Source organism: Buceros rhinoceros, unplaced genomic scaffold (assembly GCF_000710305.1).
Source record: "Buceros rhinoceros silvestris isolate BGI_N320 unplaced genomic scaffold, ASM71030v1 scaffold4384, whole genome shotgun sequence".
NCBI lineage: Eukaryota > Metazoa > Chordata > Aves > Bucerotiformes > Bucerotidae > Buceros > Buceros rhinoceros.
Genome location: NW_010409887.1, coordinates 20,750 through 38,653, shown reverse-complemented (window position 1 = coordinate 38,653; position 17,904 = coordinate 20,750). Strand labels below are relative to the sequence as shown.

Genomic DNA, 17,904 nt, shown 5'->3' with positions numbered 1-17,904 from the left:
CTGTCATCAGCCTGGCAGGGGAAGAAAAGTGAGCAGATTTAAAGTGGATAACCCACCACAAGATTAGCGTCTCTGCCTCTGCTTCTCCCTCATTAAAATAGTATCTTGACCTACCTAGAGTCTAAGAAAAGTAAATACAGAATGGGGCAAAGTACCATATTTTTATTTTGGAGTGGGAAAAAGACAATAGAAGGAAGAAAACACTTGGTAGCAAATAATGATAATTGAAGTTGCTATTACAGGAAAGCTGTATAACACAATGCTGTCCACCCGAACGCTTGACAAAGAAGTGATAGATGCCTCTATGGTGAATTCAGGCCACATACATGTAAAGCCAGAAAGTACTTTCTCCCCTCCATTATCACTTTGAGCTTACTGTGTTTCCTGCCCTCAAGATAATTTCCAAGAAAAAGGACTGTCAAAATCAGAAGCTTTTGTGGGACAAAGCGATATGTAAGCAGCAAGGTTCTCCACATCCTAGTATTGATTCAGATCACTAAAATAGGCAGTAAGTCTTCAGTGTTGTTCCAAAATTAGTAATCCACAGGTTTTTCAGAGATGCTTTCATTGCAGGCAGGGTTGCATTCTCTTCCTGCAAGTCTAGTCAAATGGGCATTTGTCCATCAGATGCACCCAGTTTGCAGTAAAGGCTTTTTGTTCTGATCATTGCCATTATCAATAAGCTGATAGGACATAAATTATACCTGTACCTGTCTGAGTTTAAGTCTTAATTCTCTGTCAGTGGAATGCAAAGGGAACTGTCAGTATACCAGGCTGATAGGAAAATCAAATGTTATTGGATGTGGTAAGAGTGAGAGAGGCTTGGGTTAGAGATAGGGGTGAAGGAAGGGAGCTTGAAAAATTTAATTTATATCTTATCAGCTTGCGGACCCCGGTAACTTAAAATGTCCTTGTCATCTGGCTTTTTTTTCTCCATTTATAAGTCTTTTCCCTCACAATGAACAAAAATAGTTTTAATTTGAGAGATAAGGAACAAGGTTTGAAGCATTTATAATAAATGATTTGGTGAACCAGTAAAAAATCATTGTGATGGTAGTGTTTTATACTGCACTTTTAAATACTTTTTGCCCCTTTTTATACAATAAAGACAAGTTCTAGTTAGTTGAGAGAACTTTATATCCCCAATATTTTTGTTAAATATTCCAGGCAATAGCACAAAACACAGATCTTAAAGACCGGTTACGCAGAATACATGCCGAATCTATGATCCTTGATTCAGCAACTAATGCAAAATCAAGTCCAGATTTGGTGAAGGTGGGTATGGATTTCCTCTTTCAGTGATGTCTGTTCCTCAAGCCCCTACATCTAGACAGTACTGCGTAGCTGCATCTTGTGCTGTTCTTCGTGTCTTCCCTATGGTGTATTGTGTTAGTAAACGAATCTGCTTTCATAGTTATGAATCATTTCTGATGATGCATTGTGTAATATTTTATTTCAAAGAGTTTCCTTGTGAACAGTTTTCCTGAGCACACTTCTATTGCTTTTTTCTGCTTGTGTTCTCCCTCACCTCCTGCTCACTTCCCGTTCAGCATAAACAGAGCTGCTGCCTTGTTACCCTCCTGCTACTGTTTCTCTCCTCCTCATTTCCTTGTTAACTTTCCATTCCGTAGTTCTTTCTGTAGCCAGTCTAAACAGTATTAGACCAGAACACTGGCTATGAGTGTGGATTGTGTGAGGTTTAGAACAACTGTCATACATTTCCATGAAAGGACCAAAGAAATGAGATGTACAAGAGCCCTTTCAGCCATTTAGTTTGCTTTGTGTGAAGCCAAGGAGTCTTCTACATATCCAGTTAGTCAGTTTGACATACTGATGTTCAGACAATTTGTTGATTTGCTGCAGAATGCACATGAATATGGTGTATCTATAGGTCATAGGATTTAGATGTTAATGGTGCTAGTGAGTGAAGCAAACTGTGTTACTTCTGATGATTTTCCCAAATGTTAACGCATACAGAAGGTTTTGCTGTGCTTGTAGTAAACTTTCATTAGAACTTGAGTGGATGCTACACTGGACATTTTATTTCCTTTTATTTTTAAAAACAGCTCAGTCATTCCACCTTCTAAGTTCTGTTATAGTAGAGGCATGTTTTGGTCATATTTAGCTGTCTGGTTGGTTGGTTGTTTCTTTAAGGTAGTTGATCATTCTAATGCCTTTTGCTTTTAATCCCATGAGAATTTGAACAGCTCTTGAACTGCTATCCAGACAAGCATTATTGCATTCTTTCTTATGTAGCAGAGGTCCTTGCAGTGATTATTTCTGCAGCTTGCTGTATGCACTATATACACACAGACATGACAAAAATAGCTTTCAAAAGGTCCTTTAGAGGTTTCATTTTCAAATTCCATCTGGCATGGGTCAGGATGGAACTTTAGGATGAAACCACTTACACTGGAGAAGTTTTGTCTGAGGGCTATGATGTAGTAAGTGCTGCTGTGAGGAAGACTGGGCCAGTGCATGAAACTTGGCTCTAAATGATACATCAGGTGCTATGACAGAGCTGTGAAAATTGAATCAGTATAAACTAGTATCTCCAGTGTTTCCATAAGGTAAAAGTTTAGTTTGGGCAGTTTATCTTGTAGTTTATCATGCTAGAGTGGGAATGTGAAAGAAGACAACCTGAGGCTCTGGAGTGATAGATATAAAAACCTGCGGTTATCTCATGAACCTTTCCTGCTCACTTTCCTTCTCAGATACAAAATAGTACTGAAATCAATCCCAGTAGCAATACTCATTTGTGTAAGATTTTGTTTTACTTGTAGGCTAGTGTAACTGCCTAACTACAGAAGAAATAATGTTGGGTTTCCTCTTCTCCTGCTGCTGTATCAGAAGTTTTTTGGGAGTTGGTTATTTTTTTGGTTTTTTGTTTTGGGATTTTTTTTTAAAGTCTTTCTTGTAACAGTTTAGTTTGTTATCATGTCACCATTATCAGGACATTCCAAACTACAATAAAATCTACCAGCAGAAGAGCTTTGACAGAAGATTTGTCAGTTTGATTGTAGACTTGTCATATTGTTCATATGTTGTTTTGAAAGTAAACCACTACAATTCCTGTAAAATTATGATAAGGCAGTCATGGTTACAAGCAGTAGAGCATCCCATGCAGAATAGCTTGAGAGCAGCTAGTACACTCCTTTGGGCCAGTTAGCCCTTTTCCTTAGCATTGGTGGAGTTGTTGGGAAAAACAATAGTGCACAACATTCTCCAGCCTTCTCACTGCACCCACAGAATGAACCGCATCTCACTGGTCACACCTCCTTTGCTAGGCCACCTTTTGGAACTCTGCTTATACCTCTGTAGGTCTGTATTGTATCTTATATGATATGTAGTTCTTCCACAGGAGGAGTTACCAAGATCTCTGTGGAAGTCAAACACGCTTGCAGCAGCAAAAGCATTGTCACTTCTGTGGCTCTCATAATATGTGGGGTTTGGTTAACACAGAGCTATCTCAGGTGTGAATATGAAGGAAAGCTTCCCAAAGCGCAGAACAGAAAATTATCTAGTGAAGAAAGAGCTAGGAAAGCATTGCTATTATGTAAAAATCAACTTTGCCCCTCTGGATTTTTGTGTGCCACTGCACCACAGGCTTTGGGAGGGAAAGTTATTTATTTGCTCAGATCAGAAGGGAACATGGATTTAGGGTGTAATATAGAGAGACAGGGGTTTTGTTCTTTTGTGGGCTTTTTGATGATACACTTAACAGTATCTGGCTAGATCACTCAACTATCAAAGCATTTTTCTTTTTTTTTAAATTTATTTACTGATTTACAGAATATGCATTTCCTTTCATCCTTCTTTTTTCTTCTCTTTGGTCTGATTTACTGGTTTTAAATCCCTCTTTGAAACACATGCTACCTTTCGCTATGTTGGAGATGAGCATGTGTAATCTTCTCCCAGTGTTTTATAGCCCTGTAAGTTATGTGACTGTGGAATTGCATGCATGAATGCTACTTGTGGTACCTCTTGTAAAACTTTTTATTTCTTTTCAACAGGAAAAATCGAGAGAAGAAAGCAGAGGTCTGGTTCACCAGGTCTCCAATGAAAGCAGACTGTCTATAGCTGACTCTCTCACAGAATTCTTTGATGCACAGGAAGTCCTACTGTCTGCTAGCTCTTCAGAAAATGAGGTCTGAGCATTCAGATTGACATAATTCTGATGTAGTTTCTTATCTGCTACTTGATGTGCAGCCTTTGAGTGCTAACTGCACATCATATAACTTCTAGAAAATTTCAAGACATTTAGAAATAAATGTGCAGTGTGTGTTTATTTGTGGTCATTGTCTCTTCACAGTAAAATGTAACAATTTTTATGCAGTCTTATGTGCACTCTAAGGCAAATGGCAACTTCGTGCTAGTACCCAGATACTGCTTATATTGTACTGCCTGCCTTGAGTCACTATACAGGTGCTTAAGACACTGTATCATAGAAAGGTATATTCATACCTGTCCTTGTGGTACCCGTAGGTACCTTGGTGCTGATGTCGTGTATATTGAAACTTAATAGCTCGTTTTGTCACCCCTCTCGACTCTGTAAAAACCTTGGGTTTTGATATAGGGAGAGCACTCTTAGCTGTGGGGCCAAGAAGACAAAGCATGTCGCTACTAAAATAGATGGATTTTCGGTGATGGTGATCTCTCACAAACTCCATTGTGTCTTAGGACTTCTTAGTACTTTCCTGTAATGCTGAAACACAGCTTAAACAGTTCAGATCTATTAAAACAGTAATAGTAACAGAAAGTAACAACTTTTATGTGCATGTGGGGTTGTTTTAATGACTCATGTATCTTGGTTGTTTCCCCATCCACACTTAGGTATCGGATGATGACTCGTACGTAAGTGATATCAGTGATAATGCCTCAGAAGATAACCTGAGCAATGACATGGAGAGTGAACAACAAACTTTAGGTAATTTCAGTGTTTTATTATACCATGTTTTGAAATTTTTCTTTGTTTCATTTTGTTTGGGATTTTTTTCTTCTTCTTTTACTAGAAATAACTTGATCTTATGGGTTTTGAGAGTAAACAGTCTGTGGTTTTTGTCTTGCAGCCTCAGATTGGTTTTGAACAGCATATTCTGGCTAATCTGATTAACAGGGCCTGGCCACCATTGATTAAACAGGAGGATGATATACCGATTTTCTTGGCTTTGGTGTAATTCCCACTCCTTATCAGTTCCTTTCATGGCCACAGGATTTTTCAAATTATCAAGGCCTAGCTGCTCTCTTGGTATTTTAAAATGTAATTTTCTTCTTGTCACTGTTTCTTCAGTCTGCAATTTAACAACCGCATTCAGAGTTCTGTTGTTTTTAGCAGTGTTTAAAGGAACATAAAGGTAATTACACCCTGGCAGGTCTGGTGTATGGCCATAAGAATTTCTTTTTTGCATGTTTTAATCATGATAGCATTGTTAGTACATATCCTTATTTAACTTAAGGACAGATTCAAAACAAGAGGGAGAAGAATTGGTCATAACAAACTAGTTGGCTTTGTGCCTTCAGCTCTTTTCAGCTAACCACAGTGCTGTCTTCCCACTCTATCAATATATTTTTGTCTTCAGAAATGCTGAACAGTGGTTTGTTGCTAGCAGCTGTTTCCTGATCATCTTCAAGGACTAGTGGGTCCCTATGAACTTGGGTAGTTTGATATGCCTGGAGATTTGATGTATTCTGTAACTGTGTAAAAATGAAGAATTTTTTTTTTTTTTTGAAAGATAGGAAAGAGTACAGATTCGCTTATCTCATAAAATAGACCTTGGAAAATTGTACTATTGTGCCTGTTCATCCTTTTGTAACAAAGATTATCACTGAAGCTCTTCTGTATTAGTGGCACTTCTACATGTATCTGCTACCTGCTGTTTCTGTGCTTTAGGCAGCGTGCCGCTCCCATTAATAACAAACTGGATGTCTTTTTCCTGCAAGGTTTTAGCTGAACCGTAAATTGTGGGATTATGATAAAATTGTCTGGCCACTGTGGTCAGACCAGATGATGATAATGGTCCTGGCCTTAAAAGTCTAGCTGAAAGTGAGATGTCTTAATCTCTTTCAGTACTGTTGCTGGCCATTTGTCACAGCTCTTGCAAATCAGAACTGCACTGACTTTTCTATTCATGGAGATGGACAAACTTTACTCTCTAAAAACTCTGGTATCAGGGTGTCTTAGTTGTTTCTCTACTCTGTTTTGTCACCGGTTTATCCCAGTTAATGGGCTGGCCCAGAATATGTTGTTCAGTCAGTTAGTATTCTGCTTTTAATCAGAAGCTGTCAAAGGACATAGCCGAATCCTGTTTCAGAGAGCTCTTTTGAACAAGGGTAAATTTTTAGCATTTACCTCCTTCTCCAAGTATCCCCTCATTCCTCAGGTATCTAAGGGAACATTTTTTCTCTTTGGCCTCTTCTGATATTAAATAAATTCTTCCAAGAAGGAAGTGTAGAAGCTAACCTCTTAACTGTTAATGGCATAATTGTTTTAGGTAGATTTTTTTTTTATTCATAGTGTCCATGCCATTTTTATGCAGAAAAGAGAGATGGACCGTAGACTGCAAATAGTTCACCTGTCCTCGTTGCAGTAGCTTGGTCATATGAAATATCAAGACTTATAGTTTCTGAGTGACAGGAAAGAGGCAAACTTCTTCCTCAAAACGTTGAGGCTGCTGATCACTTGAAAACTTCCATCTGAGGTGTGGGCTAGCGTACGTGGCAGTGATGGAGGAGTTAGCCTTTGTGGTTATCTATACTTTGTCACTGTTTGAAGCACTGCTAATATCGTGCTTATGTCAGTGGACCAGCAGAGGAGATACTAGTTGAAATTGAGCATTTAACGGCATGCGCAGCACAGGAAAGATGTGCTGCCCAGTGCTGTTTTAATTCCTCCGAGACAAAGCTATGTGAGGAAAGCCAAATGAGGATGGGGGTTGACAGACTGGGATATACCTGAGAGTCTCCAAATGGTAACTGATTCTAGGGCAGAAGCTTCCCCTGTGCTTCTGAGGGCATGTAAAGATAAAATATGTTCTTGTAGTGGCAACCGAATTCCTCTCTGGAACAAGACTGAAGTACAGCTAAGCAATGTAATCGCTTCAGACTAGTAGCTGTTATAGAAGCTTGTAGCTCTGTTTTGATCCTGCCACAAATCATTTCGTGGCACACTTAGAAATATTTATCCTGTTCGTATTGCTTTGACATAGCAACACAGACCTCAGATACTCATGTCAAGGACTCTTGACATAAGTCCTTTTTTTGTTCTATGTTTAGCCAACCCATTGCTCTACAGTTGCTTCAGCTTTTCCACCTTTAAAACGGGCCATTTCTTCATCAACATTTGGGTGTATCTAAAAGCTAACATCACTAATTTTTTTTAAATGCTAAACAATATGGGGAGCACTGTGGAAAACCCTGCATATAAATCTGTGGTGCAGTAAATTTCCCTGGTAGGAGTATTAAAAAGAAGTAGGAAAAGATAGGTAGGAGTTGTTACTATGCTTGGGTCTCTTAAGTCACACGTTGCCTTCTGAGAACTGTCAACTTAATTGAAGCTCTGTCAAGGAGGGAGGTTCTATGTCCCTTAAACAGATAGCAATCTATCTCCATTACAAATAAGATAGTTATAATATTTACTCTTTCAAATTCAGTGGAAATCCTGAGCCTTTCTTATAGCCTTTTAGGGGAAGGAAGGTCATTTTTTTATGCATCTTTTCGTAGCTAGCATTTACCTCAGTTAACATACAGAAATTAAAATCTTGTTCTTAATGTCATCATTTTTATACCAGACTATAACTAAGTGAAATACTTGAATGAATTGTGAGGGTGGAAGGAAGTTTTGACAGAAAAAAAATGATTGCATTTTAATGTTTGCAAAGGAGATAAAACTAACTAAACAGTGAATTGACTTGTTCTGCTACTTCCTTCGTTTTCAGACTGTATTCCTGAAAGTGGAAATGGGTGCAATTCTAAACGGAGAACGTGTTTACCAGCTCCGTGTCCTAATACGAGTAACATCAGCTTATGGAATATCCTGAGAAATAACATAGGAAAGGATCTCTCCAAAGTGGCCATGCCTGTTGAATTAAATGAGCCACTAAACACCCTTCAGCGTCTCTGCGAGGAGCTGGAGTACAGTGAACTACTAGACAAAGCAGCGCATACCCCTAACCCATTCGAACGGATGGTAAATATGTTATTGCAGATACTTGGTAAGACCCAATATAATTAGAGTAGAGTAAATACAAAAAGAATCTGCCAAAGAAATTATGATGTTCTGTTCCACTTTTCTTTTTCTACCAGCTGAGATAGGCAGACTTGCCAATCGTGTGCCTGTACATACTTACCCACTATTTTTGACTCCTCTCCGTAATATCTGTTGCTTTGTCAGGAAGTCTGTCTCCTCACGTACCTTGCTGTCCTGCAAGATTAAACAAAGTAGTTTAGCTCTGGTTTTTTGCAGCTCTTACTCTGTAAGAGTAAAGACTGACAGCAAAAAGGGGTGGGGCATTGGGGGGAATGTTGAACTAACACATTGCCCTCTTCAGAATGAAAGCTACCGTATATCTTTTTTTAAGGGCGACCAACCTGGTAACACATTTGTTACCAGCTCTACACTACTATGATATCTTTATATTAACTAAAGGCGCTCCATTTGTTTTATTAACTGATTTTGTGAAGTTTTGGGAGTGATCCAAAATGTTCAGGATCTCAGAACGGGGCAATATGTATGTATGTTGGGTACAATAATGGTGACATCTTCTGCCAGTGCAGAACCTTGAATCCAGCATTTGTCAAAAGGAGAGCAAAATGCATTTCAGTTTTCTGCTTCCAGGTGCACAAGAGCTACTTAATATGCAAGCCTGTAAATAAAGCATTAAAAGCTCTGTAAACTCTCTTAAATGGAAACTATAGATTGTCCCTTAAATGGAATTAAGCCTTTTCAACTCAATAGAACTTGCCTTTAGGTAAGGTTATTAATGAATGTAAATAGTCACATTACAAATACTGCTTGAAAAGCCTCATGCTCCGTTCTGCAGGGGTTACAGTTTAGTGTCTGTTCTTGAGAAAGAGGGTGTGTCTATTAACAGTGGGGTTTAGTCCCTAGCTATTTTTGTTCTCTTGTGAACCATATGTTAAAAGGAAACGAGCAGTATTGTTCTTATGGGAGTGAAAAGAAGCTGTTTCCCTCCTTCCACTCCCAAGCATCTGGAAATTACCTCAGAATGGGGTGTTCTTTGAGAAATTCCTGAGGCAAAATCAATGCTAGCTGTGGCATAGTAATTGCCGTAGTTCATAAAAGAGGCACTCTGAAGTGGATTCAGTTTCTAAAATTGTGAAAGGAGAGCATCTATGCTTTCACAAGATGAAGAAGAGAGAATGAAAAGGGAGAAAAAAATGGTACCAAAGAGACTGAAATCAAACTACCCAAAATTCTAATTCCTCAGGTTTAGGAGGAATTATGCTTGAGTTGACTTCAAAAATTTGGAAGGGTTACCTTTGTCTCAGTCATAATCAAGAACAGTGTTATGTTTAGGTAATAGCACACAGTAGATAAAAGGTAATTCAATTTGTATTAGAAATAGCAAATTTGGTGGAAACTCATCCAGTACTTTGCGAGCCACATTTAGGAAAAGGACAGTTGGTAGATCCACAGACCATAACTACAAAAGCTAGTTACTATTCAAAATCTAACAGTGACTTTTAAGGTTACTGCTTTGAACTGTGCTGCAGAATGCAAAGCTGTTTCAAACAGTTTTCAGAAATGCTCTTTTTGGGTAATGAACTTTGCAGTGTTTGATCCAAATAACTCCATCGCTGGACCTTTGGCTCCCTGAAAACTGAATAAATCTCTAATGTTGGGAGCTAGTGCTTATCTTGTAGGAGGCATGCATGTTTGTAGTCTGCAAATGATGGGGAAAATATAGAATCTGATGTCGGATCTTTTTTTTTTCCTTCAGTTAAATCAGAATGTATAGCTAAAAATTGTGCGTGGCTGTGGTAATTAATCAAAATTCCATGTATGTTATTCCCAGGTGTATATAGCTGCATTTGCAGTCTCTGCATATGCATCCAGTTACTATCGAGCTGGAAGTAAGCCATTTAATCCTGTGCTTGGAGAAACCTACGAATGTATTCGCGAAGATAAGGGTTTCCAGTTCTTTGCAGAACAGGTACTGTATGCTGCAACCCTTAGATTTCCTATTTGATACACTGCTTAATTCTAAATGCATGGCTGGAATCCTCTGGATTTAATAGCAAAATACAAAGTTACTTTACGTAACCGGAGTCCGGCCAAACTTGAGGGGTGTTCCAGAATTATAAATTAAGAAAATTGGCTTTTGAGGAAAGTCTGCTAAACTGGGATGAAACATGACAACCAAGAGCTGACACTCAAGAAGCTAAGGCTTGCAGGCTGTCTACTAGAGTAACTAGATAACTTGGTTAAGTTGCATGCAATTCCCCGTGCTGAAAGCTGGTCATGACTGCAACAAGCATTCACACTCTCGTCATTTTCTTTTGTGTGTGATCATTAAAAATACTGTATTTTTGCCTGTTTAATATATTACTTTATAACAAATATATCCCTTGTTTGAGTCAATCAAACACATCGTATTTGCTATGGCACCATGAGTATTTCTGCTTCCTGTCCAAATACTTTGTGGGCTAAGCTTTTCAAATCTAATACCACAGCTTAGGAGGTGAAGGATGTATACAACACATCAAGGTCTGAGTGTTTAGGGAAACAATTTCCCAGTAGGAGAATAATTATCAAGCAGGCAAAAAATATTTAAGCCATCCAAGCTACCAAAATTGCTAAGCCTGAGATGTATGTTAAAAGGAGATAAAAGTTAAATAATCTGCTGCCCAGTAGAATAAGAATGGTTGGAAGCTGTCTTGTTCTGCCTAGACATAACAGGGGGGGAAAAAAAAATGCAGTGGGCAAGGGTGTGCAACCTAGAAATTTAATCAGAGGAAGCCTTCTAAGAGGCTTCCTTTAGGAAGAGAAAAGTGGTGTTGGCCACCTCTGAAGATACAAAATTTTGTACATTGTTGTTTTAGAACTGACAAAAAGGAGTACGATGTGATGTTTCCTTAGTCTTGGGACATCACAGGCATATGTAAAAATAAGGAGGAAAAAAAGAAGCAAAACAATCAAAGCAAGTATCAAATTTAAATTTCAAGTAATGTATCTGGTCCTTCATTGTGTTACTTGAGTTTTAAAATTATGTGTACAGAGAACTTCAGTTACCATTATAATCTCAGATTGGAGTAACAAAGTAGTGAGTAGAGGTTGGTACTGAGCTTAATGTTAGATTGAATTAAAGGAAGAGATTTTCCCCTGAATATTGGGTAAATCAATACAAAGGCTACTTTTCCTAAAGAAGAATTTTAATAAGTGAGGGAGCTTGGGCTGTTAACAAATATTGTTCTAATATGAGCAACAAGTGACGTGAGTTTATAAAATGGTAAAGCTATTATAATATTATGGGGTGGAGGAATATTAGGAAAGGAGGGGAGGAAAGAAATTTCATGCAGCTTGCAAGCATTAAATATTTCTTTTTTCATCAGGCGTTGTTCCTTATTGCTTGTGCAAGCATTTTGATGCTTACTCCAGATTACTTGTAAGTGCAGATAGTGTGTAATCCATGGAATACATAGACAAAGAATATAAAATAACAGATTCTGTTTTATTCCTAGAGTGAGTTTAGAATAACTCCACTTAGTACCATGACCTTACTCTGGAATTATAGCAGTTTAAGTGAGAGCTAAGTTTAACCCCTGAGTTATAGTGACATCTGGGGTTAATCTGGGTACAGTATGTGAGAGAGAGAGAGAGTGTGCTGCTCTTGGTGAAATAGGGCATAGCTGAAACTAATTACTACTTTTTTTAAAAAAAAGTAGATGTTCAGTACATAACTGGATGCCTGTGGAAAAAAATGCTTTATAACAGATTTGCAAAATGAGTAACAAAAAAGAAGGTAAAACTGCATCTGAGATGTGTAGGTGGTTAAATTAAATTCGTAGTGGGAAATAGCAATTTGACTTGAAAATAAAGTTGTTTTTGTCAAAAGAACAGCAGGCATTACTCATCAAAGACTTGGTCCTGGTCAGTTGTTGGTTGTGTTCATCCAGAAGGGAGAATTTACAACCAAGGAGTAGTGGTTGCTTTCAATATGTCCAGTTATTTTATTATTCACTATTTCCTTTTAATATTTAATATAGTCTGCACTGTGTATTTGTTTATTTACTCACAGTCCTTGCTTTGCTGTCTTGGCGGTTGCCCTAATTCACGTATGTGCTGTTACCTAAAGCTGATAAAACGCGGTGCATGTGGTTAGCGTTTCACGCTAGAAACACCTGGGGTGGTGCTACTGCAGTAGTAGGGGTTGCCAGATGGAATTTCATGGCTTGATTTCTCTACCCATTGCCCCCTCAGAGATGCTGATTGCTGTCTCCTCTGTCATAGTCAGAGTTTTGTGGGTATTAACAGAATAATTTGACCCTCTAGCGTTTTAAATTTTTGTTTGTGCTCAAAGTGTAGCTTCTGTTACTGTATGAAGTGAACTGAAGGGTAAATGCAATTTCGTCTTAGAGGCAATGTACAAAATTCATAGTTAGATTTTCACTCAAACAAAATCTGCAGGCGTTTCTTTCAAGGTTTCTTAGGTCTCAGTGCCTTACTAATCTTACTGACTCCCCCTTCAGGACACAACTGCAAAAGGAGAGTAAATGTGCAAATTGTAAATGCCATTTGTGAATGAAAAATAAAGGGGGGAAAAAAAAAGAACCCACACCAGAATGACTGTTTAAGTGTTAATATGTCCATCTTTCTTTTTTTTCCCCTTTTCATGTCTTGCTATTAGGTCAGTCACCATCCGCCTATTTCTGCATGCCATGCTGAATCTGTGAATTTTGCTTTTTGGCAAGGTAACTCCTCAGTCTATCATTTACTTTTACAGTGTTCATAATATTTTCATTGTATGTCTAAAATGAAGTATCCAGAAATTGGGAAAAGGTGTAATGCCCTGTTTAAATTGTCTTAGAATGGCTTTAAGAAATGGTAGCCTATACATTCTTGCATGCTTCTTACTTGGGTGTTCTGCCATTGTAAAAATGCTCAATTTTTTTTTTTATACAATATTAATTGATTATTCTTTTCATGTACAAATGTCTGCATTTGTCTAAAAACAAGTTTGTTTGGGTGGGGGTTGGTTCTTTATAAAGAAGAGTTGTACCTCAAGCTATTTATAAGTAACAAACAAGCTAGAACACAGCTTGAAAAACTACAAGTTAAATCCTGAGCCTTGGCAGATCTTGTAAACCTGTTCTGAAAATAATTTCCAAAAATGAGCAGCAAGGATAAGTATATTTACCATGTCTTTCTCTGCTGGCATTAGTCGAGTATGTAATTCATGCTATTTGACTACTAAGTGTTTTTCAAAATAAGTGTGTTGGAGTTTTGTTTGCTGTGTAATGCTGGTGAAGATGTCAGCCAGTTGCAGAACCTATGTAGTTACATCTTTTTGGAGCGTATGCAGAACATAACAATGCCTTTTGACTCAGTTAAAATCCTTCACCTAGAGTGTAGCTATATTATAACCTTTCATTCTGTTATGATTGACTCTGCTGACGTGATTATAGTTATTATGGATGGAGCCATACTGAACAGAAATTGGAACTCTGTTATTAGGCTGGGTTTCATTATTAATTCTTTGCTTAGTAAACACATACAGAGACAAGAGTACTTTTGTCCTTAGCCAAAAAGCAGAGATGACCAAATATTTATTCAGTAACTGAAAACTGTATAAATAAGACTAGATTGCAGCCTGTCTTAATAAAAACTGATGAGACTGATTTGTTTAACAGATCTTAACAATGCTTGTCACTCAAATATCTTAACACTTGCTTTTAGAGAACAAAGCTTGTCTGTAAAGGTGACAGCTGAGAATTTGATCAATGAGAAGGATTTAGTCTTGAACACAGGCGTCTCAGGGTACTGCAGGGTTTGGGGGGTTTGTATTGTTTTGTTTTTAAATGTGGCTAGCTGAGGTTTTGGGATATCTTAGACAGCGATTTTTGGGTTGGTTTTTTTTCTCCAAAAAAGAGGCAGATTGTAAAGAACGTGGTCTCTTGTTATGGAGCTTTATTAAATTACGTGGAAAGATTAACATCAGCTTAATCCTAAAAGGTAGCTTGTCAACGAAGCTAGTTCTTTCTGTGTGCAAAGATCTTTCCACTTACTGTATTATCTCCTCAGCTGAGGAGGAGACAGTCCTCAGCAACATTGCCAGACTAGTGCTGTCATCCCACCAGACACTGACTTTAGTTCAACTTTTCAACATCAAGAAATCTCTTATCTCTAGTGAGCCAGAAGACTGGGTCCTGACAGAGACAGTTATTTTGCAAATGGTTTTCTCTGCCTTATGAAGCTGACTCTGCTTTTGCAAAGGACTGTGGACATATGAACAATGGAAATGCAGAATGGAAAGTTTCAGCTATTACAGCATCTGCCTGAATTATGCTGAGCATAGCTTTGAAACAACACTTTGCTTTTCTTTGCTGTTCTAAAATTTTTTGCATAATCAGGTTGCACACTGGTTCCCAAGACGTTTCCCATGTACTCATCTCCGTGGGACAGCTTTGCCATTTGTGAGAATGTAGAACATAATACAGTCTGATAACACATTTTAACTGTTAAACTCTGCAGTGTGTGCCTTTGCCCTTTCTCTTTCATCCCACTGCAAAAGAGAGCGAGCTAGTACAGAATATGGCTCAACATCATCATACTCAAGGTAGTTTTGGACCTCTTGTTGTGCGGTATAGGAATCGCAACAGAATTGCTGACCCAGCATCAAATTTCAAAACAAAAAAAGCCAAAAGCTGCTTCTCTCAAGTGATAAGGATCATGATTTCCATGAGGAATTCTGCCCTGTGTCCCATTCCAGCCTTTGCAATGGTAGGCAGCTTGCTGTGGGTCAGTCCTGTCACTTCCATATGTACGCTTAGGAGATATGTTTGAGCATCTGTCTCACAGCTGGCATAACAGCTTTTCCCCACAAGTGCATAGGAAACTCTTTAGTTTTAACTTGACACAAGCGTCTTTTTGAAACTGGAGATTAATTTTCCCTTCTTTTCCAGATTGAGCAGGGAACGGATTTTCTAGTGTCTAATACAGCAAGGATACTATTCCTCTGAGCTCTGAAATTACTATGAAAGTTACTGCCTAATTATCTAGTCCAATTTAACTCTGTACGCCTTCTGCTGTGCTCCTCTGTTTCTCTCTTTTAGCTGTTTTTGCTTGTTTCTTCTTTGCTCTGCTCTTTGGCTAAACTTGCACTGCGTTCCCCCCGCCCCTTTTTTTTTTTTTTGAGAAGTGAAACTTGGACATGTCTTTCTGTGATTCAAGCAAGATTATAAATGGCTGGTTAAGCTTACAGAGGAAGTTGGACTAAATCCCTGTGTAATTTTGTCCCCATTTTGTCACTTCCTTCTTCACTGTGGATGTTCTTAGTTGCTGCATTTTTGTATTTGAAATTTTGTATTTCTGTTTGGAAATCATAGTATCACAGAATCCTTTGAGTTGGATGGGACCTTTAAAGGTCGTCTAGTCCAACCCCCCTGTAATGAAAACACCTGCAAGACAGAGAGCAGTTATAAATCAGAAACACGGGTTTATTGCAATCGGTCTATTAGGCATTCGTTTTCCCTAACAGGTTCAGGGATGTCGGTTCAGGGATTTTCACCGCGCGGTCACTTACACAAACCGAGAGGCTTACACTAAGGAAAGGTAGATTCAACACGGCATACCAGCCCCAATCGAAACCCGAATACCTCTCCCTTAGTAATATCAAAGAAAATTGCTTACCGAAGACCGGGGTAACGTCACTCAATTCCAAGGGAAGATTATCCACAATGGCACACCCGCCACTTACAATAAGAGAATCTCTCGCTTAATAATATACTCGGCCAGTGTCCAGGCTCGAGGGGAGAGGTCTCCTCTGCAAAACCCGCTGCTCCGAGGAGAACCAAAAAAAAAAAACAACACCTCCAAATGGTTCTCTGGTGGGGCTCCATTTATACCCTGATCTAGTGTGGGGGCCTGTGGTCATTTTCAGGAAACACAGACAGAATGCAGCTTAACGAAACTCAGACTCCCAGGAGCCACATCCCCGGGGGGCAAGACTTGTCTTTTTGTGCAAGCTTGGTGCACGGGGTTCAGGACAGGGGATGGGGGTGGTTTCAGATGCTTATCAGGTGCTGCTGCAGACCCTGTCTTTTGTATGGGACAGGCAGGGTGTTTGTACTGCCACACCCCCTGCAGTGAACAGGGACATCTTCAACAGATCAGTTTGCTCAGAAAACCATCCAGCCTGACTTCAAATGTTTCTGGGGATGGCGCTTCTACTACCACCTCTCTGAGCTACCCATTCCGGAGTTTCACCACCCTCACTGTAAAAAAAAAAAAAATCTTCCTTGTATCTAGTCTAAATCTCTTTTATTTTAAAGCCATCACCCCTTCTCCTGTCATAACAAGCCCTGTTAAAAAATTTGTCCCCATCTTTCTTATAGGCCCCCTTTAAGTACCGGAAGGCTGCAGTAAGGTCTCTCTGGAGTTTTCTCTAGGCTGAACAATCCCAGCTCTCTCAGCCTGTCCTTCATCCCTCTGATCATTTTTGTGGCCCTGCTCTGGACCTGCTCCCAACAGATCCATGTCCTTCTTGTGCTGAGGACTCCAGAGCTGGATGCAATACTCCAGCTGCAGTCTCACCAGATCAGAGTGGCAAGATCAACTCCCTCAATCTGCTGGTCATGCTGCTTTTGATGCAACCCAGGATACAGTTTGCTTTCTGTGAGCACATGTTGTCAGTTCATGTCCAGCTTTTCATCCACCAGCACCCCCAAGTCCTTCTCCACAGGGCTGTTCTCAATCACAGCATCCCCCAGTCTGTATTGGTACCAAGGATTGGCCCAACCTTACAGAAATACCTGCATTCATTCACTAGCAACTGAATTGCAGAGAAATACACACTGTCTATAGCTTATTCAAATTAATCTCTTTTGAAAAAGTTTTTGAGGGTGGACTTTTAAACCTCTGTTACTTTGCTATTTAAATAATAATATAGGGGGGAAAAAACAACCCGTATTTGAAGGTCTACAGCAGTCTTTGAACGCTTTTTTTATGTTGCACTTTGTTATTTTGCATTTCTTGAAAATAAAGTAGAACCCAGAAACAGATTCATTCACCCATGCCTATGACTAAACCTGTCTTTTTTTTCCCCTTTTCCTGTTTCAGATGTAAGATGGAAAAACAAGTTCTGGGGCAAGTCCATGGAAATTGTTCCTGTTGGTACAACACACGTAACTCTTCCAGCGTAAGTGCTGCAGTCGAGCATTGCTGTTCGCACACAGGCACAGACAGGCTTGCACACACTGGAGCCACATTTATCCAGATGAGACCAAGCTGTGCTGTGCCATATTAGACCTTTGGACTAATTGGTGATTACAATTTAGTTTAAAAGCGGGAGGGGCGGGGGGGGCGGAAAGCAGGCAGGGGGAAACCCAAACTACCAAACCAAGACTGGAAGTGTAGAATAGAAGCACTAACTCTTCCAAAGGTTATAAAAAACAAAAGATGAAATACAAAACATCACTACTGTGTATCTTAAAAAAAATCCAAATTTGGTGTTTTCATATTTAGTTGAACTTCAAGCTTTACCCATTTTAAACTCACAGAGAAAAACTGCATGCTAGAGGAAGATAGGAATTATTTTGCTTGAATATGGGTTTGGGGGTGGGGTGGTGGTGGTGTTGTTCCTGTCTTTTCTACTTATATTTGTATGGACCCTAACACCACAGGGTTCCTGGTCTGTAGGTGAGGCCAATAGCCATCATCGCTGCATA

General features: G+C 39.1%; 1 protein-coding gene across 4 annotated transcripts in view; it reads left to right on the top strand.

Annotated features, from left to right (window-relative positions):
• Positions 1-17,904, top strand: part of OSBPL3 (oxysterol binding protein-like 3) — a 44,147-nt gene that overhangs the window by 19,972 nt on the left and 6,271 nt on the right. For 2 of the 4 annotated variants that reach the window (XM_010135375.1, XM_010135374.1), the window contains 7 exons: positions 1,168-1,275; positions 4,014-4,148; positions 4,834-4,927; positions 7,935-8,185; positions 10,035-10,172; positions 12,867-12,930; positions 17,297-17,375. In XM_010135375.1, coding sequence (XP_010133677.1) covers positions 1,168-1,275; positions 4,014-4,148; positions 4,834-4,927; positions 7,935-8,185; positions 10,035-10,172; positions 12,867-12,930; positions 17,297-17,375 — 869 coding nt within the window. The remainder of the gene's footprint in view (positions 1-1,167; positions 1,276-4,013; positions 4,149-4,833; positions 4,928-7,934; positions 8,186-10,034; positions 10,173-12,866; positions 12,931-17,296; positions 17,376-17,904) is intronic. The other 2 variants (XM_010135377.1, XM_010135376.1) reach the window with 1 other exon arrangement.